The sequence below is a fragment of the Notolabrus celidotus genome, chromosome 8 (genome assembly GCF_009762535.1).
Source record: "Notolabrus celidotus isolate fNotCel1 chromosome 8, fNotCel1.pri, whole genome shotgun sequence".
NCBI classification, from domain to species: domain Eukaryota; kingdom Metazoa; phylum Chordata; class Actinopteri; order Labriformes; family Labridae; genus Notolabrus; species Notolabrus celidotus.
Window position 1 is genome coordinate 34,679,178 of NC_048279.1, and position 26,290 is coordinate 34,705,467.

Here is a 26,290-nt window from a genome sequence, read left to right on the forward strand (position 1 = left end):
AGGTGAGTTTTTATCAATTTTTAATGGGCTTAAAGGCCTGGAAACATAAATGGAATATTTAAAATGAAAATAGAATATCAAAATTAAATGTGTAATCAAGCTTCAACTAATATCTGAGTGAAAATAAACATCCATAACTATAAAAACACTGTTCAAAAACAGCTTATTTTACAGGTCAGAGTATTTCTCAGGACTGTGTTGGCGTGGGCGCCAACTCTTTGATTGACAGGTCAAGAGAGCGTTCACAGCCTGCATGTTTGAGCCATCTGACTCTGAATCTAAAGACATAAAAAATCCAGAATCTGAAAATTATTCATTTCAAATCAGAACTTATATCATTTATTAGTTTTATCACTCCGTAGTCTCCGGGTTGTACTCTGGCAAGGATTCAGATGCGCTCAATGACAGCAGTGTTACAAGGCTGAGAACCGGACCGTCGGACATTCAGAATCCATGTTTCCCTCTGTGCTGTGCGTCTTTAAAGATGGCGTGATGACTTCCTGTGACAGGCTGAGTTATTATCTGAGGGGTTCAGTGTTAGCTTGGTCTCTACCTGCAGCAGGTGTGCTTTATGAACCAGCTCTCCTCACCTCCATGCATCTGTCTCATCTTCATTGATGATTTTTATCCCCCGGTGTGCGTTAGTGACAAAGGCGGAGGCGGGGACGTCTGTTTAATATTTGATGTTTGACGTTGTTGCCGCCATTACCGTAAAAAGCTCCGCGTCTACAGCTTGATTTAATCCACGATGGTGGAGAGCAGCTGCTGAACGCAACCAGCACGGCATGGACGTGTTTCTTTTGCCGGATCTAGTAGAAGATCTGTTTTATTTAGAAAAAAAATATATACACAATAATAATAATACAATTTAAAAAATAATACCATACCTGGGACCACACATTTGTGGGCGTCACACCAGGTTTAGAAAATGTTTTCTGCAGTCAACATTTTTAAACAAGTAGTAGGTTAAACAAAAGTTCAGACCCTTCCGACTACACAACATCTGGTGATACAGCACCCTCTCTCTGCAGACATTCATATCTATGTTAAAAATTACAGTGTTTACTTCTATTGTGGCGATATCCATTCGGTCTTTATGGATTGAAACTTGATCAGTGTTACAGACATTACACGTTCTTAGCATGAAACTTTTTATCCCACGTTTGTAACGGCCGAGTCAGGTCAGACCTGCTCATACCGGCTCATTACATCTTCTGCTGTTAATGAAGCGAGGCGGCTGCAGTCCTCAAACTCAGACGACCTCACATCAAACTACGTCAGCGTCTTCCAGTAAGTCTTATCTATAGATCATAAAGAAAACTTTGTCTGCAGGTATAAAGTCTGGGTCTGTTTGATCTTTTTGAAGAACATCGTTCATGAAAGTGTGGAGGCTCTGCTGTGTACACAAATATTTAGTAGAAGGCAAACGGAGCTAAAAGTTGTGTTCTTTCCACATTCAAATGTTGTCCGTGAACATCAGGACAGAAAGTCAAAATGTCTGTGTTTTGTTGCATAGGTCTTTTTAAAATCTCAAACACTTTTGAATGCATTGAGGGCATGTTTTTAGTAATTTATTGCAGTGTAGGTAAAGGACCAGTGCTTAAAGACCTTCTGAACCTCATATTGTTTGTTTGTTTGGTTTAGCTAACTTCTTTCACTGAACAGTGGACACAACAAGAGCTACTTTTCTTCACGTAGATCTGTCCTTTCTGTCATAAATGACTTCTCTTAACTATATTATGCACAAGTTAAAGACCTCACAGACAGATGCTTATTAAAAAAGGTATTAAAAGTTTTAAAGTGTCATGGGCAAAAATAAAAGTCTTGTGTATCTGATCTGGAGGGCTTCGACCTGCTGGATCAGAGACAGAGCCAGAAGGCAACAGAGTGGATCCAGTGGAAGTTAACACATTGACTAGAATAGAATCCTATCAGATCCTGTGCCGTGACGGATCGGAGATGGACCTGACACGAATCTGGTGGAATTCAGCCGTTAAGGTTACAACAACCTAAACACATCCAATCTTGTCTCGTCTCAGAAGCTAACCAGGGTAGAGCCAAACAATTCAGTAGTACCAATCTAATGGGGGAATATCTGCAAATAAAAAAAAAAATCACATCTAAATCCCAAATTATTTAGAGAAATATTAAAGGTGACATATCATGCAAAATTGACTTTTTAATGGTTCTCTACCTGAAATATGTGTCCCTGGCATGTCTACAAACCCCCCGAGAATGAAAAAAATCCATTCTGCCCCTGTTTTGATTTCTCCACCTTTCTGTAAATGTGTGTGAAACGAGCCGTTTCAGACTTCCGTGTTTTTGTTACGTAACAACAATATCCGGTCTGTCACGGAGTCAGAGCTCGGAGCTTGTTCAGCCCATAGACTGTATAAAATAATACTGAATCCCCCCTCCGTTTTTCATTACCTGCACAAATGTGTGCTAACAAGGAGCTTAGGAGGGAGGCATGCTAGTTGTAGGCTGTCTTAATAAACACAAAGGTCGGTTTTACTCCCCACGTCTGCAGATTTGAAGATCTAGTGGATGATTTTTATTTGTCATGGATAAGTGCTAGAGCTAATTAGCATAGCCACATAGCTATATGTTCGTAGCTGTAGCTGTGTACCAAGACACACGTCGACATACTGCAAATAAAACAACAAGAAACACTAAATCTGTGACCAATCCTTCAGAAAGGTCCTGCTGCCTCTCTGGCAGAGGTCGGTTTTACTCCCCACGTCTGCAGATTTGAAGATCTAGTGGATGATTTTTATTTATCATGGATAAGTGCTAGAGCTAATTAGCATAGCCACATAGCTACATGTTTGTAGCTGTGTACCAAGACACACGTCTACATACTGATAAATAAAACAACAAGAAACACTAAATCTGTGACCAATCGTTCAGAAAGGTCCTGCTACAGGCGCCTCTCCGTCAGGATCAGATTCAGAGGGTTGAAGTAACGTGATCTCTGAGCAGCCGTGTATATTCAGCCAACATGTAAACATTAGATCAACGTGCTGGAGAGCCGAGGCACATCCACTTCCGGAGGGGGCGTGGTCAGAGGGAAAACAGAGTGTTCTGATGAGGAATGAAGAAGAGGACTTTTCAGGCATGCCAAAATCTGATTTCAAAGTGTTTTTTTGAGCATAAACTTTAAAGACATGTTTTGGGGACCTCTTAGACCAATATATGTTGATGAAAAAAGCGTGATATGTCCCCTTTAAATATTAGTCTGGACCCGAGTACTCGCCTGACCAATCTAGAATCCCATTTAAAAAGCATAATCTGTGTGCCTTGTGTTCAAGATTAATTCCCATAATTCAGTGGGGCCATTTTTTCTAACATGGCTAGAAAACACCCAATGGACCAAAAATGAAGAATAGCCTCCTCATAGTATTCAACCATTTTTTGTACAAACACAATGCAGCAGCCATTTGAAAGAGAAAGTCCTCTATCTGAATAAGTAGCATACATTATTATTCTGTGTGCCCGGGGACGGCTCAGTATTGGTTTGTAAGTCTGTATTATTTTTTCCAAAAGGCAAGCTGCTGCAGCCGCCCCATTAACCATGAACAGGGTTTGACTTTGTGGAGCCATGCAGACGAGGCAGCGTTTTGTTCATGTCCTTTTTGATGTATGAACACATTTAGACCTAATTCTGGTGGAAATCCTGCTTATAGTATGTAATGCTGAACAATGTCCTCACTACCATTCATCGTCAGTACTGCAGAGGCTGATCTTTTGGAGCAATAACATCACCAATTATTTGTTTTTATATCCCCTTTTAAACCACCCTAACTTATATTTACAAGACCTGTGCGACTGACAATAATCTTATGTTCATCCAAAGCCTTTTGTCCTGCTCTTTGGACCTTGTTGTTTGATTATTGTCCAAAACATGTTGATATTTATGTTTTCAGTAGAAGCCAAAAGACTAGGGCTTCAGTGCCAGACAACTTAGTTAACCCTCCGGATATGTTTGTTTCTCTGGAACAGCAATAATAAGATAAGATAAGATAAGATACTCCTTTATTTGTCCCACAAATTCATGGAGTTACAGTTTGTTCCTGGGTCAATTTGACCATATTCATACAGAATGCTGCTGCTCGAGTCCTAACAAGGACCAACAAAGTAGACCACATCACTCCAGTTCTTAGATCTCTACACTGGCTTCCTGTCTGTCAGAGAATAGACTTTAAAATCAGACCTGAATGGTTTAGGTCCAAAATATATTGCTGATCTGCTACTACTTTATGAACCACCTCGACCTCTGAGGTCATCAGGTACTGGTCTGCTTTCAGTCCCTAGAGTCAGAAGGAAACATGGTGAAGCAGCGTTTAGTCATTATGCACCACATATCTGGAACACACTCCCTGAAAGCTGCAGGTCTGCTCCAACTCTCACCTCTTTTAAATCAAAGATTAAGACTTTTTTATTTGCCACTGCCGTCCTATCTTAGATTATTTTAACTCACTTTAAATTAAAATTTTATTGTAATTTTTAATATATTTCAAATTTTCCTTTTCTTTTCTGTTTTATTATATTTGTCATTTTAATTATGTTCTTTTATGCCTGTCTGAATGTCTCCAATGATTTTAATGTTTTAATGTAAAGCACATTGAGTTGCCCTTGTGTATGAAATGCGCTATACAAATAAAGCTGCCTTGCCTTGCCTGGGCATATTCAATTATCCTAAAGTGTCAGAACCCCAAAAAATCCCAATACACATTTTTTAAATCTAATTTTTAGCTCCATTACTAACCATTAAAAATCCAGACTTGGTCCATTGGTGTTCTTTAATCCTCACAGATCATGGTTCAATGAGGATAACTCACTCGTTTTTCATTAAAATTAATGTTAAAACTTTTTTAATGTACATTGGAAAGCCCTAAATATAAATACAATAGTTTTACATGACAGATTTTTTATTTATTTTATTTTCAATTACTTTTTTTTTTTATGAAGTGATGTAGATAAATTAACACGACGCCTCTTCTGTCACATGCTGCCCAGATTTTTATGCAGCATTTAGCTGGTTTGGAAGGCAGATATTGCCAAAAACAAACTTTAAAAAGGGTCAATTTGACCCACAACATACAGGAGGGTTAATGGCTGCATTTCATCTATTATCCTATATTGTTGCTGTGTCTCATCAGGTTTTAACTTATACTTTAGCATGGTGTTTAAGAAGACCAAGGGGCAACCTCCGGTCCAAAGATACGAGTCCAATGCGGAAGTGCTAAAAACTGCAGTTCATCGAGGATACGCTTGAGGCTGGCTCCGGCTAAAACAAAATTTATTTAGATGTTCCATAAGTGTCACAAATCCAAGTATTTGGCAGATGATGCTGGATTCCACAATATTAAACAAAACTCTGGAAGGACACGGTAAAAAAAATGTGCGACTCCAAACCCGTCTAGCATCCACTGACTCCTCCCACTGTCTGTGCCACACACAAACCAATATTAAAGAGACACCCTTCTTATCAAAAAATAAACTATAATATGTTAAACAACCAAACCTATTATGTTTTTCTACATTCTTTACTACAACAATTTCTTAATTATACTAACGCTCAATAAATCTATAAACAGTCACTTATAACTGGAAACATTACTTTGCCCCATACAGCTGTTTTGAGGCCAATCGGCGGCGGCAGCCATATTGGAAATGTTGTACTCAACGTAACTGCTGTCGAGAGAGTGTGGCGTAAAGAGGCGGACTTTGAGCCTCCTCGCCAACAGCTACAGTGTTCCCGCCTGTCAATCAAGTCAGCTGTGCCTCTAGGAAGTACCCGAAACCACATACACACCAATTCAAAGAAGACGATCTTTACAGCAGAAATAAACATGTTTACAGCCTGGTTCAAAAGACGAGTGTAGTCTGGATAGCTCATTTCTCAATCGGCACACTCTGTACGGGGGATGAATTTTTTCATAACGCAGCCATTTCGAAGATATTGAGATTACGAGCTTTCGAGGGAGAGGCACAGCTGACTTGATTGACAGGCGGGAACACTATAGCTGTTGATGGGAGGCTCAAAGCCCGCCTCTTTACGTCACAATCGCTCGACAGCAGCAATGGCCGCCGACGGCCTCAAAACAGCGCTTCAGAAACAGATGGGTGACATCACTGATACTATGTCCATTATTTATACAGTATGTAGAAGACAGTGGGTCCATTTGACGGTGCCTGCAAAACTCTGATTGGCTGACTGCCAGCTTGATAATTAAGAATCAAACTTTATAATCACCTTATTCAGGTTTCTTTGCTTTCAAGATTTGCATCTTAAAGGTGACATATCATGCAAAATTGACTTTCTAATGGTTCTTTACCTGAAATATGTGTCCCTGGCATGTCTACAAACCCCCAGAGAATGAAAAAAATCCATTCTGCCCCTGTTTTGATTTCTACACCTTTCTGTAAATGTCTGTGAAACGAGCCGTTTCAGACTTCCGTGTTTTTGTTACGTCACAACAATATCCGGTCTGTCACGGAGTCAGAGCTCGGAGCTTGTTCAGCCCATAGACTGTATAAAATAATACTGAATCCCTCCTCCGTTTTTCATTACCTGCACAAATGTGTGCAAACAAGGAGCTTAGGAGGGAGGCATGCTAGTTGTAGGCTGTCTTAATAAACACAAAGGTCGGTTTAACTCCCCACGTCTGCAGATTTGAAGATCTAGTGGATGATTTATTTATCATGGATAAGTGCTAGCGCTAGTTAGCATAGCTACATAGCTACATGTCCTAGCTGTAGCTTTGTACCAAGACACAGGTCGACATACTGACAAATAAAACAACAAGAAACACAGAATCTGTGACCAATCCTTCAGAAAGGTCCTGCTGCCTTTCTGGCAGAGGTCAGTTTTACTCCCCACGTCTGCAGATTTGAAGATCTAGTGGATGATTTTTATTTATCATGGATAAGTGCTAGCGCTAGTTAGCATAGCCACATAGCTACATGTTCGTAGCTGTGTACCAAGACACACGTCTACATACTGATAAATAAAACAAAAGAAACACTAAATCTGTGACCAATCCTTCAGAATGGTCCTGCTACAGGCGCCTCTCCGTCAGGATCAGATTCAGAGGGTTGAAGTAACGCGATCTCTGAGCAGCCGTGTATATTCAGCCAACATGTAAACATTAGATCAACGTGCTGGAGAGCCGAGGCACATCCACTTCCGGAGGGGGCGTGGTCAGAGAGAAAACAGAGTGTTCTGATGAGGAATGAAGAAGAGGACTTTTCAGGCATGCCAAAATCTGATTTCAAAGTGTTTTTTTGAGCATAAACTTTAAAGACATGTTTTGGGGACCTCTTAGACCAATATATATTGATGAAAAAAGCGTGATATGTCCCCTTTAAATAAAAAAAAACTGATGACAACATTTCTGTGAGAGGTTAGAACATTTACAGTTTGGATCGGAGGTACATCAGGTGATGAATGAGGTGATAAGTCTTGACAAAGTGTCCTCTTTTGTGGCCAAATCTGCTAGAAAGTGTGCCCTAATGTGCCCTTCCAGAGGGAACTTGACACCGTGCCATCACTGCAGGCTGTCCTACACACCAGAAAACTTTCTGGGCACCGGTGCCACACCGCATGAAGCTGATGCCCTATTTCTTTTTCTCTCAGTCTACCGCTGATTGCCCTCGCCGTCACCCTCGCCGTCAGACACTTTGTCCTCTTTGACTCTTTCAGTGTTGGTGAGCTGTGACCAAAACTTCCTTGTAGGAAACTTTAGCACAAAGCTAACTTTAATAGAGATAGAGCAAAAAGTTAAGAGGGTTACTTTTTCTTTTTTGCCTTGTACTCATGGAGGTAAAAAGCCTGGGGTCAGATACACAACATGTTACGCGTCCCCTGTTGTAGCCATTAAATAATAACCACTATGTCTACAGTTTGGCCCTGAAAAGATAGTAGCAGGGTTAAAAGCAGCTTTAAGATATTTTCACTGTCGTTCTTAGATCCCTAAAGGAGAAAAAAACACTACATAAAGAAGTTTAAATTCACCAATCCCCCACTGAGCTCTCTGATAAATGATTCACTGCAGAGAGAATTAACTGTGGTTAATCCCATGTATTATTTAGGGATATAATTAAAGCAAAATTCACTGAAATGCCAACCAGTTAACAAACCCCCCGTTGTTTCTCCCTTTGGCCTCGCACGCTTCAACACGATTTTTCCACTTTACTTTCTAGAGCGGAGAATAAGACGAGGAGCACTTCAGCGGGGATGTGGTTAAAAGAAGTAAAACACGTCCGATGAATTCAACCGCTCATCTTCCCCCCTGAGCTCTCACAATCTTTACAGAAAGTTAACACACTCATTTCTGTTTGCATTCACCTCAAATGATCAATCCTCCAGGCACCTGGTGAGGAAAGTATAGACGGAAATTAGGATGCTGATGTGATGTACAGCTGCAGGAGAGACGAGAGGAATACAAAAGTGCTGATAAATCAGAGGGAGGAGGGGACGAAGGTGCATTGTCACGCTTAAGACACACACACTTGAGGTAGTTATACCTCTGAATTTTAAAATCCAGAGGTTTTACACATACTTCTACTAGAGGTGCCAACAAAGTTAGTAGCACTACTCAACTGTGAATATCCCATGTTGCAGAGACTGTTGTATTATAGCTGCGTCACACTGAAAAAAGGATGGACATCTGCGTCTTCTACGAATAATAAAACACAGAATCATTGCTGTTTATTTTTATTCTATACATCTTTTCTTCATGTACCGAAGCACCTGCAATATTTAAGTAGGAGTATTCAAGGTTAAAATGAGTAAAGCTCACAGGTACTACAGAGCACACTGTGTTTGGGGCTTTGGGGCCTTTCGGACGCACGAATGAACATGTCATTCAGTTGACCGAGCGGTCCTGCAGTGTGCAGCCTTGCTAAAGTGATGTGCTCGTGTTTCTGTATTTCCAGATGAGTAATACAGATAGTAATACAACAATGAAGAAAGTAGGGATGTTAACAATTAAACGAGTATCGATTAGTTGATTTTTAAGAACTTACTTAACATGTTTTTTTTTTGTTTTCAATTTTCTATCATGTTAAAGGTGACATATCATGCAAAATCGACTTTTTAATGGTTCTCTACCTGAAATATGTTTCCCTGGCATGTCTACAAACCCCCCGAAAATGAAAAGAATCCATTCTGCCCCTGTTCTGATTTCTCCACCTTTCTGTAAATGTGTGCTGAAACCAGCCGTTTCAATTTTCAGTGTTTTTGTTACGTCACAACGCCATCCGGTCTGTAACAGGAAGTCAGAGCTCGGAGCTTGTTCAGCCCATAGACTGTATAAAATACAACTCAACCCCTCCTCCGTTTTTCATTCCCTGCACACATGTGTGCTAACAAGGAGCTTAGGAAGGAGGCATGCTAGTTGTAGGCTGTCTTAATAAACACAAATGGTCGGTTTTACTCCCCATGTCTGCAGATTTGAAGATCTAGTGGATGATTTTTATTTATCATGGATAAGTGCTAGCGCTAGTTAGCATAGCCACATAGCTACATGTTCGTAGCTGTGTACCAAGACACACGTCTACATACTGATAAATAAAACAACAAGAAACACTAAATCTGTGACCAATCCTTCAGAAAGGTCCTGCTGCAGGCGCCTCTCCGTCAGGATCAGATTCTGGATCAGATTCAGAGGGTTGAAGTAACGCTATCTGTGAGCAGCCGTGTATATTCAGCCAACATGTAAACATTAGATCAACGTGCTGGAGAGCCGAGGCACATCCACTTCCTGAGGGGGCGTGGTCAGAGAGAAAACAGAGTGTTCTGAGGAGGACTGAAGAAGAGGATTTTTCAGGCAGACCAAAATCTGATTTCAAAGTGTTTTTTTGAGCATAAACTTTAAATACATGTTTTGGGGACCTCTTAGACCAATATATATTGATGAAAAAAGCATGATATGTCACCTTTAAAATAGTACATTTTACTCATTATAATAAAAAAATATCAACAAAAATAGTAGCTAAACTTGAAATAAAACCTTGAAAATAGAAAATGTGATGAGTTTTCTGCCATTCTTTTTGCCAGATGGCTATATGACAGTCATCTGGCTTTTTTCTTTTACTGAAAGTATTTTAAATATGTCATGCATTTAGTTAAAAGAGTGTGTTTACATTTTCTGAGAAAGTTGGTCGTCATCATTTGTGCGTACGCATGGTCTGAGGAAGTTCTATTTTTGTTTGCAGTGTAAGAACAAATTGAAGTATACATCTGCGCCGCTCGAGTGTCTGCTTGTTGCAGCAGCTCTCTCTTCGTTGTTCTTTTTTCAACTTTTTTCATATCTGTTTAATTCTCTTTGTATTTGGAGCCTGTCATGTCTTTTAATGACTCATTTGTTGGCCATAGACACCAAACTGGCTACGTTTGCAGGGGTGTTTTTGCTATTTTTGTTCCTGTCTGTGTCCAGAGATCCTGCGTGAATCCATGGTAACATTGTTTACATACGAGATCAGCTGTTAGCAGCCCATAGCATATCAGTGCTAAACGATGCTAGGCCCGGTGTTCCTTGCGAGCTGAGGAGAAGGAGGCAAGGACCACGTGCTGGTACTGAGGCGCAAGCTAGGAAGGGACGACGTCGACCTGTCCTTCCACCCACCGTTATGGGGAAATGTATGATCTATGTACGATAAGGTGGACGAGCTAACCCAGCACCAGAGGGAATACCGGCAGAGTAGCATCATGCTAACAGAGCTAACACCGGACACGAACGCCACTTTTGAAGGATTTCACCTGCTGTTGGCGGACAGGATACAGGAGAGCAAGACTGAACTAACTGGGGAAGAAGGCCAGCTCAGTCCTGGACCCTGTTGAGGTGGTGGCTGACAGGAGGATTATGGCCAAGCTGTCGTCTTTGATGAACATTTTTTTTTTTAGATATATATTCTGATAGATTAGATATATATTGACATAGAGTGGTCTAGACCTCTTAAGTTTGTAAAAGCATCTTGAGATAACGTTGGTTGTGATTTGGCGCCATAGTAATAAAGATTGATTGATTGATTGATTGAAGTCAGAATATATTGATGAATCCCAGATTTGTGCTTCAAATGTTCGTACACACAGTTTAAGCACGTATTTGTACGTACGCACTGTTAGTGAATGAGGCCCAATGTGTCTAAAACAAGAGAGAAGCATCTGCAGATGTGAAAGGGCAGATTTTAACACTGTCATTCTACTTTTTTCCAACAATTACCTCTCCAGTCTGCGTGTGTGAGGAGCCATGCACACACTGAAAACATGTTCTGGCATCCTGCAGACAAAGGAGAAGCATTTTAATCACGTCTCTTCCTCTGTGTAATCTGAGACGGTTCAAAGACTGGGAGTTTTTCTTCCTCCAGCCACACCATTTTATTCAATTGCTCCTCTCCAGTTCACTCATTACACAGCACTTTACAGCTCTGCTCAGCCAAAAACAAGACACAGAGAAAGACCAGGCGGGATTGATTTACAGCACGGATCAGATTCCACCTGCACAGCACTGAGGTTTTTGGTCTGGACGGTCGGTGAGGTGCTGCGGTTTGGTGAGCAGGTTTTGTTTTTTTCTTGGTAAATTGAGCGGCGGGGAGGTAGGGGGGTAATTTTCTACTTAGTGGTGCAGGGAGAAAAAGTTATCAGTTCTATCAACAATTGGCAAAATATAGCACTTTCCACAAAGTGCTTTACAGGTGAGTGAGACACAAAGACAAGAGGTGATCTATTAGAGGGGCTGGAGCTAAATGTTAAGTGGATGAGGGAGCACTCGTTAGTACAGGCAGACACAGTCCCATCTTTTTATGCATGATTTGATTTAATGTTGAGAAAATGTACAAATTTTAGATGAAATCTCTACATTTTATCTTTCATTTTGGCATCATTCTTTCTAGTTATGGGAATTTCAGTTCTTTTCAGAGAGCTGGCTCTTTTGACTCGGCTCCCGAAGAAGAGCCCGAATAAACAGACCCGAACGGCTCTTAATTTTGGATCTTTTTTAGCCGTATATTTTACCTTAACTTTGCAAAAAATAATGGTTTGTGTTGAAAACACTTTTACAAACACTGTTTTTATGAGAAGCCTTTTAAATACCTCATTTTGTGCATTTATTCTATTACAAAACCATTCTTACTTTTGTTTAGTATTTTAATCAAACTTTGTTATTGTACAAATTAACAAAAAACTGCAAACATATCCACAGAACAGAACCAAACTCAAGCAAACAGAACCAAAACCAAACTCAAGCAAACAGAACCAGAACCAAACTCAAGCAAACAGAACCAGAACCAAACTCAAGCAAACAGAACCAGAACCAAACTCAAGCAAACAGAACCTGAACCAAACTCAAGCAAACAGAACCAGAACCAACTCAAACAAACAGAACCAGAACCAAACTCAAGCAAACAGAACCAGAACCAACTCAAGCAAACAGAACCAGAACCAACTCAAACAAACAGAACCAGAACCAAACTCAAGCAAACAGAACCAGAACCAAACTCAAGCAAACAGAACCAGAACCAAACTCAAGCAAACAGAACCAGAACCAAACTCAAGCAAACAGAACCAGAACCAAACTCAAGCAAACAGAACCAGAACCATCTCAAACAAACAGAACCAGAACCAAACTCAAGCAAACAGAACAAGAACCAACTCAAGCAAACAGAACCAGAACCAAACTCAAGCAAACAGAACCAGAACCAAACTCAAGCAAACAGAACCAGAACCAAACTCAAGCAAATAGAACCAGAACCAAACCCAAAGAAAAAAGAACCAGAACCAAATTCAAGCAAACAGAACCAGAACCAAACTCAAGCAAACAGAACCAGAACCAAACCCAAAGAAAAAAGAACCGGAACCAAACTCAAGCAAACAGAACCAGAACCAAACTGGAGGAAACAATATTAATGTCCTCTGTGCAGGTTGGCATTAAGATTTCTCCTCTCAGTGAGTATTTACCCGGTCTTTGAGAAGACTCTCTCAGAAGGAACAGATGTAGCCACGATACACAGCCTCCCCTCCATCACCTGTATCCTATATCCTCACATGTGATTGGCCGCATGGCCGCCATGCTGACCAATCAAAACAAAGTTCTGCTGTGAGCAGAGCTGGGGCTGAACACTGTGAGAGCTAAGCAGCAAAAGGAAAAAACTGGGAGCCGTCTCTCTCTCGATGCGAGCCGGCTCTTCTGATTCACTATAAAGCATCGACTCTCAGAGCCGCAGCTTTTGATCATGACACATCACTAATTCTTTCCACCTAAGCTCAGGCACATACTGACAAATACTGACATGTCTGGGTTCAAACCAAGCGGCAATCTTCGTCCATGAGACTTGAAGCCAATGCAGAAGTGTTAAAAACTGCAGTTCATGGAGTGTCCACTTGAGGCCGGAAGTACTGGAAACCACATACACACATATTCAAAAAAGCCGATCTTTACAGCAGAAATAAACATGTTTACAGCCTGGTACAAAAAAGGAGTGTAGTCTGGATAGCTCATTTTTCGATCTGCACACTGTGTGGGGGTGAATTTTTTCATAACGCGGTCATTTCGAAGACATTAAGACTACAAGTTTTCCATTACAAGAGGAGCACAGATGACTACAGTCAGTTTAATAACCAGCTAAGACCTCTTCACCGGAGCTTTAAATTCTCTACAATAAAAGTAAAATATACCGAAGGGATGGCTTTTCTTTAGAATTCCATTAAAGCCAAATCAATCATGGGAAAGAATCAGTGCTGTAAAACAAATCAACTGACATATTAAAGTTCTTTCTGAATCTTTTCCTAGAAAGCAGCTAGAACACATTTTATACCAGCAGATCATAATTCAGAAAATAACAGAAGACACTTTTCCATGTCCCCTGAGTGAACAAATTGGAGTTTACAGTATTTTGGAGGTGTTGGGCAATTTAACACAGCTGGAAAAAATCATTGTGCAAATTAGTTTGGTGCGCCCAGCTGGCTCCAACAGTGAGGAGTCTGGACAAAAACTAATGGGCTAAGAAGTAAAATCATTTGCAAACAGAGTCCAAGTGTTGTTTCCCCTCAACAACTACTGATGTACTTTTCCTTCGTCTGTGCCCGTGTGGAGAGGTATCCAGGTGTTTGGCTCAGCAGAAGCATGTGCAGTTCAATAAGGGCGCCATTACGAAGGGTCGATACACAAATCCACAAGGGTTGTCCATGCGGGAAAGGGAAGACAGATGTGAAGCACTTACAGTTAATTTACCAAAGCTAATTGGCAATTGCACCCAAAGACATCGCCGTCATGCAGCTGCCATTTCTTTTTTCTTTAGCGTGCCGCATCTGCTGCTAAACTTTGGATACGACCCTCGTGAGGACCTGCTTGTAAAACCAGGTGTCTCCTAAATAAGCAGAAGATTCAACAAGAGCCATGACCAGCTGGCTTCACAGAGTCAAAGGGTGGCAGGAAGCATGGAGTATAACATGTTGGAGTGCAACCAGTCTACAAATGTAATGACCTACAACTAAACCATATTATCTAATCCAGGGGTTTACCAAACTTTACAGCCCGCGAACCCCAAAATAGAGGCGCTAAAGACTCGCAACCCCCAAATCAGCCTGCCTACATGAGCATGTGTCTGTGTTTACTGTGCTGTTATGAATTAACCTGCTGCTACTCATGCTTTTGATCATTAAGTGTTCACTGACCCTACACTTAAGAGTCATCTGGCAACAAAGAAAGGCAGAAAACTCATTACATTTGTTATTTTCAAGGTTTTATTTCAAGTTTAGCATCTATTTCTGTCGATATTTTTTTACTATACTTACTATTTTTAGATTACTTTTAAAAAAAACAAAACAACAGAAGACATCTCATGACCCCCCATTTCCTCTTGCGACCCCCCAGGGGGTCCCAACCATAGACTATATAAATAATGGACGTAGTATCCGTGACGTCACCCATCTGTTCCTGAGCGCTGTTTGTATGGCGGCAGCCATATTGGAAATGCTGAACTCAACCAGGCAGAGTGTGACATAAAGCTTATAGTTAGAGCTGGATCAGGCTTGGACCAGCTTTTGTCATGCTGCTATAGGCCTAGACTGCCGGGGGAACTGGCACACTGACACACTGGGATCCTAGCTCACCTTCTTCCCCCCAACCCCTTCATCACTTACTTTAGAATCAGAATCAGAATCAGAATCAGAATCAGCTTTATTCGCCAAGTATGCTTGAACACACAAGGAATTTGACTTTGGTAAACTGCCTGTCCCATTAAAGTTACTAACCATAGACCTTTCTGGAGTCCCTGAGCTCCATTGTCTCGTAGATTCCTCTGAGCTGCCGTAGACGTCCTCCTGCTGTGGACGATCTGGACTCCAGCTGATACGGACGTGCTGGACTCCAGCGGCAACAGCTTCTACGACTCGTCTCATCACTATCACCTCTCTCTCTTACTCCCCTCTATCTGTCTTTCCAGACCCAACTCAGTCGAGGCATGATGGCTGTCTAACATGAGTCTGGTCCTGCTGGAGGTTTCTGCCTGTTAAAGGGAAGTTTTTCCTCACCACTGTAACTAGCTAAATACTGCGATGTGCAATGCTCATGATGGATTAAGGTGGGGTCAGACTGAGTCTTACCCTGTCTTGGTGTTGGGTCTCTGTTCATAATTTGACATAGTGTGGTCTAGACCTCCTATGTTTGTAAAAGCGTCTTGAGATAACGTTTGTTGTGATTTGGCGCTATACAAATAAAGATTGATTGATTGATTGATTGATTGATAAAGGGGGGGGGGGGGGGGGTCGAGCCTCCTAGCCAACAGCTATGTGTTCCTGTCCGGGAGTCAAGTCAGTCATGTCCTTATTTGGTCAAAAATTTGTAATCTTAATATCTTCTGAACCGTAGCGTTAGAAAAAAATTCACCCACCGTACAGTGTGAGCCGATAGAGAAATAAATTCTGTTGTCCGATCTTGTTTTTATCACTTGAGGCTTTTATCTAAGATCAAATCGGTTTTATCTTTTAATGATTTTGAGAGAGTTATTCGTGCTTTATTTCAACTCGACTAGACTACTGCAATGCACTTTATGTCAGCGTTAACCAGCCCTCCCTGGCACGCCTTGTTCAGAATGCTGCTGCTCGGCTTTTAACTGGCACCCATAAGCGAGAGCACATTACCCCCCATCCTTGCCTCCCTCCACTGGCTCCCTGTTCATTTGTTGCAGTGCCTTCTCAGCAGTGGCCCCCAAACTGTGGAACGAGCTGTTAGATTGTCCCCAACATTACTGACTTTTAAATCCCATCTTAAAACACATTTTTACTCCTTGGCTTTAAACCCAGCGTGAGAGTTGTGTGGTCTCTGTCTCTGTCTGTTCTTTTATTCTATTTGCTCTTACAGTGTTTTTGTTCTTCTGAAGTGTTTTGTTTGTTTTATCATGATTCTTTTCCTTTATTCTACTTTATTCTCTGACAGCGTTTTATGTTCTGTATGTTCTAACTTATTTTACCTCACTGTGCAGCACTTTGCTAAACTTGATTGTTTTTTTAAATGTGCTATATAAATAAAGTGGATTGGATTGGAGAAATTAGCTTCGTAGACCCAAGCCGTTTTTTGAACCAGGCTGTAAACATGTTTATTTCTGCTGCAAATATCGTCTTTTTTGAATGGGTGTGTATGTGGTTTCTGGTGTTTCTGCAGCCAGCCTCTAGTGGACACTTGATGAATTGCAGTTTATAACACTTCTTCATGGGCTTCATAGTTTGAGACCAGAGGTTACTGCTTGGTCCTGACCCACACTTTGGGAACCCCTGAACTAATCCACTCTGTTTGAGATCAAATGTTTGCTCTTTGAAATAAATCTGAATAACCTCAGGTTGGTGTCCAACTTTTTCAAACGGCATTCACACCCCAGTCTCCAAGTTGAGGGTCTAAAGCAGGGGTGTCAAACTCATTTCAGTTCAGGGGCCACACACAGCCCAAACTGATCTGAAGTGGGCCGGACCAGCAAAATCATAACATAATATGTTTGTATGGTCTTTTTTGCCATGATGAGTCTCACAGTGGGCTTTTGCTCTTTAAGCACTGAGACCTGCTGCGAACACACCAAACACACAAGTTATCCATTCACCTGACACCGAATTGAATGTTTACTGCAAAAGAACAGATAGATTATAATAATGAAGAAGGGAAAGTGGACTATTTTGGACCCCTCAGTTCCAGCATGAACAGTTTGCTTGCTGGACAGTGTTGTATGCAGCGGTGTAGTGCTAGTGTTAGTAGTTAGTGGATCATCTTATAGTGCCCAAAAAAATCTTTATGAATCTCAATCGGATTATGCAAACAGCAAGTCATTTATTTTATCACTTTGAGAAAAAAAGTCCTGAAAAAAAAAAACTCTTTTCAGCTTCTGGTTCACTCAGTCAGCACCATAGACTGTATACAATATGCTGCTGGACTGCTGTCGAGCTATTGTGATGTAAAGAGGCTGGCTGACTAGCCAACAACTACAGTGTTCCCGCCTGTCAGTCAAGTCAGCTGTGCCTCTCATTGGAAGACTCATAATCTCAATATCTTCCAAATTGCTGCATTAGAAAAAAACTCAACCCCTACAGTGTGTGCCGATAGAGAAATGATCTATCCAGACTACACTGGTCTTTTGTACCAGGCTGTAAACATGTTTATTTCTACTGTAAAGATCGTCTTGAGCCAGCCTCAAGCGGATCCTCAATGAGCTGCAGTTTTTAGCACTTCCACATTGGACTCATATTTTATAGACCAGAGGTTGCCGCCTGATCTCAATCTATCTTCTCACTTTAAGCAAAAAAAGCATTGTTCAGGTTTTGATTTACTCCTATGATTTTATGTGACCCCCCCAGAGGACAAATCTGAAATAGTAGTTACTTTCATTGAAAAATTCCAGTTAATGTGTTCTCTGTAAGTTCTTCACTTTGCAAAGTGGTTCTGCGGGCCGGATTTGAACCTTTGGTGGGCCGGTTTTGGCCCGCGGGCCGCATGTTTGACACCCCTGGTCTAAAGTCTGTTATCCTGTCTAACTCAAATCCCACACATCAGACAAGTCTTAGCTTTGAAGATAGAAAAGTACAGCTGATGAATCATAAAATAAAAGGTAAAATGAGGGAATAAAGGACAAAGAAGGTGAGAGTGAGAAAATTGAGACTTCATTCGAGACAATCATTGAGTGAAACATCAAAACACTCAGAGATGGTTTTTTTTTGTCCTAACGCGATATTAAAGTGGCAATTACCTTTCATATCACCTCGTGGGTCTGCACAATTGCTTAATGCAGCGTTGCCTGTCAATCTGTATTCACACCTCAGACAACAACAGACAGGCCGCAGAATCAACTCTGACAGATGATTATTTTGTAGGAACGGCGCTTTCACCTGAAGCAAGTCACCTCTAAACGCTGCGGCTCAGAAATGACACACATCACGGAGGACGAGTCACGCTGCCTGAAGGCGCTCTGTGCTCTGGTGCTGAGTTTATCACAGAATATTACATTAGACTGTCTGCTGTGATGTGTATGATGCGCCTGCAGCTGACTTTTATCAGGCCCAAAGCTCATTCACAATATTTCAGCTCCTCTGCCTGATGAATAATTATTCATCTTATGACAAACATATTCAGCTTTAAACTCACTTTGTGTACTCAGTGCTCTCAACTCTGCAACTTCAATTTCAAAGCCCAATCCTCTACAGAGGTGGTCTTTAAAGAAGGATGAATCATTTGTCTCTGTACTTCAGTAGACTTTGTTAAAGTATCCATACACTGCAAAAACTCAAAATCTTACAAAGTGAAATTGTCTCATTTTTAGTCTAAATGTCTTCTCCCACTTGATTTAAGATACATTTACTTAACAAGTAACATTTGAGTGAGATAGAGGGACTTGTTTTAAGGCATCTTAAATATCTTGTTAAGTCAAACAATCTTAAAATGATGTAGTTTTGAGTTTTAATTTAGAAGAAACAAGGTTTATTTAACATTTCAGACATTTTTCAAGCTGAGATCTTATTTGTAGAAGACGGATAATCTTGATTTAAGACAATCCCTTTACTTGATTTAAGTAAATGTATAATAATGTATTTTATTGGAGAATCTATCAGAAAACAGCTCCATTGATAAAAGAAAGAAAGAAAGAAAAAAGAAAGAAAGAAAGGAAAGAAAATAAGAGAGAAAGAAAGAAAGAAAGAAAGAAAGAAAAGAAGTAAGAAAGAAAGAAAAGAAGAAAGAAAGAAAGGAAAGAAAGAGAGAGAGAAAGAAAGAAAGAAAGTAAGAAAAGAAAAGAAGGAAAGCAAGAAAGAAAGAGAGAAAAGAAGGAAAGGAAAGAAAGAAAGAAAAGAATAAAGAAAGAAAGAAAGAAAGAGAGAAAAGAAAAGAAGAAAGAAAGAGAGAAAAGAAAGAAAGAAAGAAAGAAAGAAAGAAAAGAAAAGAAGAAAGAAAGAGAGAGAGAAAGAAAGAGAGAAAAGAAAAGAAGAAAGAAAGAGAGAAAAGAAAGAAATAAAGAAAGAAAGAAAGAAAACAAGAAAGAAAGAAAGAAAGAAAGAAAGAAAGAAAGAAACTAAGAAAGAAAGAAAGAAAGAAAGAAAGAAAGAAAAGAAGAAAGAAAGAAAGAAAGAAAGAAAGAAAGAAAGAAAAGAAGAAAGAAAGAAAGAAAGAAAGAAAGAAAGAAAGAAAGAGAGAAAAGAAAAGAAGAAAGAAAGAAAGAAAGAAGAAAGAAAGAAAGAAAGAAAGAAAGAAAGAAAAGAAGAAAGAAAGAAAGAAAGAAAGAAAGAAAGTAACAAAGAACAAAGAAAGAAAGAAAGAAAAGAAGAAATAAAGAAAGAAAGAAAGAAACAAAGAAAGAAAGAAAGAAACAAAACAAGAAAGAAAGAAACAAAGAAAGAAAGAAAGAAAGAAAGAAAGAAAGAAAGAAAGAAAAGAAAAGAAGAAAGAAAGAAAGAGAAGTTGTTTTTAAGGGTGGGTTTCAGTTTTCAGACACTGTTTCTTTAAATCAGATATAAATCTTCCTCCTCAAACTCCATGCACACAATGAAACACCTCCTTTAGAGCAGAGCTGTCTTCTCCTAAAGAACAACATGACTGAATATTAGTATATCCAGCTCACTATGAGAAGACCTTATATCTCAACATGAGACAATTCAACTTTGTCATCTTATTTCAAGTACAAGATGGTCTTAAACCTAGAGAAGTGCCGCTATAATACAACTCAGATTAAGGTGAATATACTGTATCTCAGATGAAGAAGTTGACATGACATTTTTTCGTGCAAAAATCTTTTTTTGAGGGATAAAATACTAATTGTTAGCATTCCTGTCTTATTCTGAGACACTTAGCTTTAAAACACTGGTAAAATATTGCATAAAATATTTTTTCCCTGCTAATTTTAAGATCACAGTTTTCTAAATATTACGTCATTTTCTAAGAAATCTCACCTAGCAAATTTTCACTTCTTCTATTGGCAGATTTTTTTGCTTATTTCAAGATAAAAGTACCTTGAAATAAGTTTTTTTTTTCCCCTGTTTTTGGAGGGGCATTTTTTCCAGTGTACTTTTTGACATTTCTTTACTATTATTGTGTAATTTGGACAAAAAAATCCTAACTTATACAATTCCCTACAAATTTCAGGGAATCGTAGCATCATCAGCACAAACACTTTTAGCCCAATGGTTTGCTGGATAGATGATCGAGTCCTTGAAAGTAACATGTAGGGATATGAGGTCAGTGGAAATTAATACTCTTGAAATAAGACGTAAATGATGCGTGTTCTTTCACCACTTCTGGCCCTCAATGAAAGGTTTGAATGGTGAGCTCTCTAAGGCTAGAATTGCAGATGACTTACCACTATTATAGCCCGGGACTTCCATCAGATCCGTGTCCGGTCGATCTCCGATCTGCTGAAGCACGGAGCAGCACAGCTGGCGTCATGAGTCCAAGGTTTTCCAGCGCTGATTCCTGAATCAAGGATTCTCCTCCTCCTCTCCTCATCCATGTTGTCTTTCTGGTCCTCTGAAAACCTCTGACCTGTTGACTCCAGGCCTGGCTCCGCTCCTGACTTCCTGTCCCGCTCCATCTGCTCTGTTGAGATTGCTGCGTCGTGCTCCGGCATCCGGCAAGTACACCTAAGTAAGTACACCTCACGCTAGGTTCGGAAGGAGCCAAGTAAAGAGTGCAATCACCGTTAACCCAACCTTTAGTATAGTTTGAATAACAATACAATTTACATCAAACTTACATTTATATGAAACATAACAAATGGGCCCTTTTAACAAAATAAAAATATCCTTAGTTGTATTAACTGTCTTTATGTTTGGTTTCTCCTCTGCTTCAAGTATTTTCAAAGTCAATGTCTGGTGACCTTAGAGGTCATTTCAGTCAAAGTCAACTTTGTGGCAGTTCAGATCAGATTGAGGATTGATCTGTGATAGTCAAGTTAGTCAGAGTGCACTCTAAGTCAAATGTGTGTTCAAGCTGGTACCAATCCAGAAGACTGGTACGATCCTACCACAAGGCAGATGTTCTGGCTGTTCCAGTAGCAATGCAGATTCTGGATCACAGGAATCAAGCTGGGTGGCTCGCCATCAATTGGAATCGCTGGATCATCACCGGATCTTCTCACTCTCGCCATAAGACCTGACCTGCAGTGTTACAAACAGGATTCTAGTTTTTCACTCTGCTCTCCTTATATTTCACCTGTGTTCTCTTATGTTCATAAGGTCTTATGTTGCACAACAATATACCAGATCATAACAATATCAAAGTAAGCACTGACTGAATGTAAATACTTAACATATTGAAAATGATTTGTTACTCTCTAGTTCAACGTCATATTATCAAATATTAGAATTATTTTGTTCTAATGACATATAATAATCATATATTAAAACAGTACAAATATCAAACATGACATGAAAAATAAATGTTTTTCAGCTTAGCCAAATGCTTGAGTATGCAATAAACCACATACTTTTTAACATATTAAACATAACCAACCTATGGAAGCCCGTTTACGCATGTTAGAAAAAACAAAAAGAAAAAAAAAGAGATATTTCATAATTATGAGTTACTAAGTCGTTATTATGAGATAGGTCTAAATGGGCTTCCATGTGTGTTGCGCCGCAGCTACAGTTTGAAGGGGCTGAGTAGTAGACTTAGTATCTCTTTATTATGACTTAGTATCTCATTATTATGACTTAGTATGACTTATCTCATTATTATGACTTAGTATGACTTAGTATCTCATTATTATGACTTATTATCTCATTATTATGACTTAGTATGACTTAGTATCTCATTATTATGACTTATTATCTCATTATTATGACTTAGTATGACTTAGTATCTCATTATTATGACTTAGTATCTCATTATTATGTCTTAGTATCTCAGTATAATGACTCAGTATCTAATTATTATGATTTAGTTTGACTTAGTATCTCATTATTATGACTTAGTATGACTTAGTATCTCATTATTATGACTTAGTTTGACTTAGTATCTCATTATTATGACTTGGTATGACTTAGTATCTCATTATTATGACTTAGTATCTCATTATTATGTCTTAGTATCTCATTATTATGACTTAGTATCTCGTTATTATGACTTAGTATGACTTAGTATCTCATTATTATGACTTGGTATAACTTAGTATCTCATTATTATGACTTAGTATCTCATTATTATGACATAGTATCTCATTATTATGACTAAGTATGACTTAGTATCTCATTATTATGACTTAGTATGACTTAGTATCTCATTATTATGACTTAGTATGACTTAGTATCTCATTATTATGTCTTAGTATCTCATTAGTATGACTTAGTATGACTTAGTATCTCATTATTATAACTAAGTATGACTTAGTATCTCATTATTATGTCTTAGTATCTCATTATTATGACTTAGTATCTCATTAGTATGACTTAGTATCTCATTAGTATGACTTAGTATGACTAAGTATGACTTAGTATCTCATTATTATGTCTTAGTATCTTATTATTATGACTTAGTATGACTTAGTATCTCGTTATTATGACTTAGTATCTCATTATTATGACTTAGTATCTTATTATTATGACTTTGTATGACTTAGTATCTCGTTATTATGACTTAGTATCTCATTATTATGACCTAGTATCTCATTATTATAACTAAGTATGACTTAGTATCTCATTATTATGTCTTAGTATCTCATTATTATGACTTAGTATCTTATTATTATGACTTAGTATGACTTAGTATCTCGTTATTATGACTTAGTATCTCATTATTATGACTTAGTATCTCATTATTATGTCTTAGTATCTCATTAGTATGACTTAGTATCTCATTAGTATGACTTAGTATGACTAAGTATCTCATTATTATAACTAAGTATGACTTAGTATCTCATTATTATGTCTTAGTATCTCATTATTATGACTTAGTATCTTATTATTATGACTTAGTATGACTTAGTATCTCGTTATTATGACTTAGTATCTCATTATTATGACTTAGTATCTCATTATTATGACTTAGTATCTCATTATTATGACTTAATATGACTTAGTATCTCGTTATTATGACTTAGTATGACTTAGTATCTCATTATTATGACTTAGTATCTCATTATCATGAATTGCCTTTTTTTATTTATGTTTTTACTTTTCCCTTTTTTAAAAACTGGCAGAAACAGGCTTCCATACCAACCTTACTTCTTCAGAGAAAACAAAGAGCATTTTTAGTAGAAACCGTTTCACCCAGTGATTAAACACAATACAAGTCTCTAAATGCTCTTAACAGTAACAGTCAAACTACGTTTTGTATTGAACTATTTTCTTATTAAAATACTGCTCTGACATTGAATCACTTCAGCTAGCAAAGCTAAGTGATTAAAACCTTAACATTAGAATTTCCGCTTTTTCAGTGATAGTAAATGTGTTAATATTACTATGAAAATGACACTTTCAGCATCAAATATATTTCCCTCAAACACTTATTCACATATAACCACAGTAACATTCTGTTTTAAATGGAAATAAACTTCATGCTAATGCTAACACAGAAAATAGCAAGTCATGAGAGCTAGCTTACCGAGGCTTAAAATGCGCGGGAGTTGCCACGGCTCCTCTGGTGGTCTCGTGTCTCCTCCAACAATAATATAGTCCAAAAACTTCTCTAGTTAAAAACTGTTTGGACTCAGTTCTCAGTGTTTCTCAACTTCTGCGAAGTTTAAAGTTTAACACGGGGGAACAACTTCAGCTCAACATGCCGACTCTGGCTCTCTCAGGATCACAGACGTCTTTCTGCACTGCAAAAAAACTCTGCACCTAAAACTACACTGCAAAAAGTTCAGTTCAATTAATTAAGGTGAAAATAGATGAAACTAAATATTTGATAAAGTTATAAAAACTATAGTATCTGATAACTGTAAAAAAAAAAAAATGTAACTTAAACTTAATTCAACAACTTAAAGGTGACATATTATGCTCCTTTTTTATCAAAATATATTGGTCTAAGAGGTCCCTAAAACATGTCTTTAAAGTTTATTGCTCATAAAAACACTTTGAAATCAGATTTTGGTCTGCCTGTAAACCCCTCTTTTTTAGTCCTGCTCAGAACAGGCTGTTTTCTGTGTCTGTGCCTTTAAATGAGAATGAGCTCTCTGACCACGCCCCCTCAGGAAGTGGATGTGGCCTGGGGCTCTCCAGCACTTTGATCTAATGTTTACATCATAGAGTGTATAAAATATGGACGTAGTATCCATGACGTCACCCATCTGTTCCTGAGAGCTGCTTTGAAGCCAATCGACGGCGGCAGCCATATTGGAAATGCGGAACTCAACCAGGCAGAGTGTGATGTAGTGTGAGCCTCTTAGCCAATAGCTATGTGTTCCCGACCAGGAGTCACGTCAGTCATGTCCTTATTTGGGCAAAACTCGTAATCTTAATATCTTCTGAACTGTCACGTTAGAAAAAAATTCACCCCCCTGTACAGTGTGTGCCATTAGAGAGATTAGCTTCGTAGGGCCAAGCGGTTTTTTGAACCAGGCTGTAAACATGTTTATTAATGCTGCAAAGATCGTCTTTTTCCCATTCATGTCTATGTGGTTTCCGGTGTTTCTGCAGCCAGCCTCTAGTGGATTCTCGATGAATTGCAGTTTATAACACTTCCGCATGGGCTTCATCGTTTGAGACCGGAGGTTATCACTTGCTGTAAACCCCTCTTTTTCAGCCCTGCTCAGAACAGGCTGTTTTCTGTGTCTGTGCCTTTAAATGAGAATGAGCTCTCTGACCACGCCCCCTCAGGAAGTGGGTGTGGCCTCGGCTGTCCAGCACGTTGATCTAATGTTTACATGTTGGCTGAATATACACGGCTGCTCACAGACCCGCGTTACTTCAACCCTCTGAATCTGAGCCCGAATCTGATCCTGATGGAGAGTCACCTGCAGCAGGACCTTTCTGAACCATTGGTCACAGATTTTTTTTTTAACCTTTATTTAACCAGATGAGTCCCATTGAGATCAAGACCTCATTTACAAGGGCGACCTGGCCAAGAGGTCAGCAGCACACGTCAAAATAAATAGCACAACTCAACAACATGGAACATATATACAGACAGCATATAGAAGCAACAATAATTTAAAAGTGCAACTTATTTTCAAGTAAAGTGCAATTTGTGATTACAAAACAGCATTTAAAAACACAGGCACTGTTCTGGGGTCTGCCTTTCATTTAAGATGGACCTAAAGGTGTCCAGTGAGATAAGATCTGACAGATTCAAGTCCTTCTGGAGTTTATTCCAAGCAGTAGGAGCAGCAAAACTGAACTTAGTGTTTCTTGTTGTTTTATTTGTCAGCATGTCCACGTGTGTCTTGGTACACAGCTACGAACATGTAGCTATGTGGCTATGCTAACTAGCGCTAGCACTTTTCCATGATAAATGCAAATCATCCACTAGATCTTCAAATCTGCAAACGTGGGGAGTCAAACCGACCTTTGTGTTTATTAAGACAGCCTACAACTAGCATGCCTCCCTCCTAAGCTCCTTGTTAGCACACATGTGTGCAGGGAATGAAAAACGGAGGAGGGGTTGAGTTGTATTTTATACAGTCTATGGGCTGAACAAGCTCCGAGCTGATGGGTTACACTAGCGTATCTGATCAGGAGGGCTCCGACCTGAAGGATTAGAGACGCAGCCGGAATGCAACGGAGCGGATCCAGTGGAAGTTAACACATTGACTAGAATAGAAACCGATCAGGTCAGGTGCTGACAGATCGGAGACGGATCTGGTAAAATTTGGCGCTGAAGGCAGA

The 26,290-nt window shown here is 39.3% G+C and overlaps 1 protein-coding gene across 1 annotated transcript in view; it reads right to left on the reverse strand.

Annotated features, from left to right (window-relative positions):
- htr4 (5-hydroxytryptamine receptor 4) overlaps positions 1–24,290 on the reverse strand; it is a 364,595-nt gene extending 340,305 nt beyond the window's left edge. The window contains exons 1-3 of the mRNA XM_034689826.1: positions 24,069–24,290; positions 21,493–21,625; positions 20,830–21,129 (exon numbers count right to left, since the gene is read on the reverse strand). Of these exons, the coding sequence (XP_034545717.1) occupies positions 20,830–20,854 (25 nt within the window). The 5' untranslated portion in view covers positions 20,855–21,129; positions 21,493–21,625; positions 24,069–24,290. The remainder of the gene's footprint in view (positions 1–20,829; positions 21,130–21,492; positions 21,626–24,068) is intronic.
- Between the last annotated feature and the right edge of the window lie 2,000 nt (positions 24,291–26,290).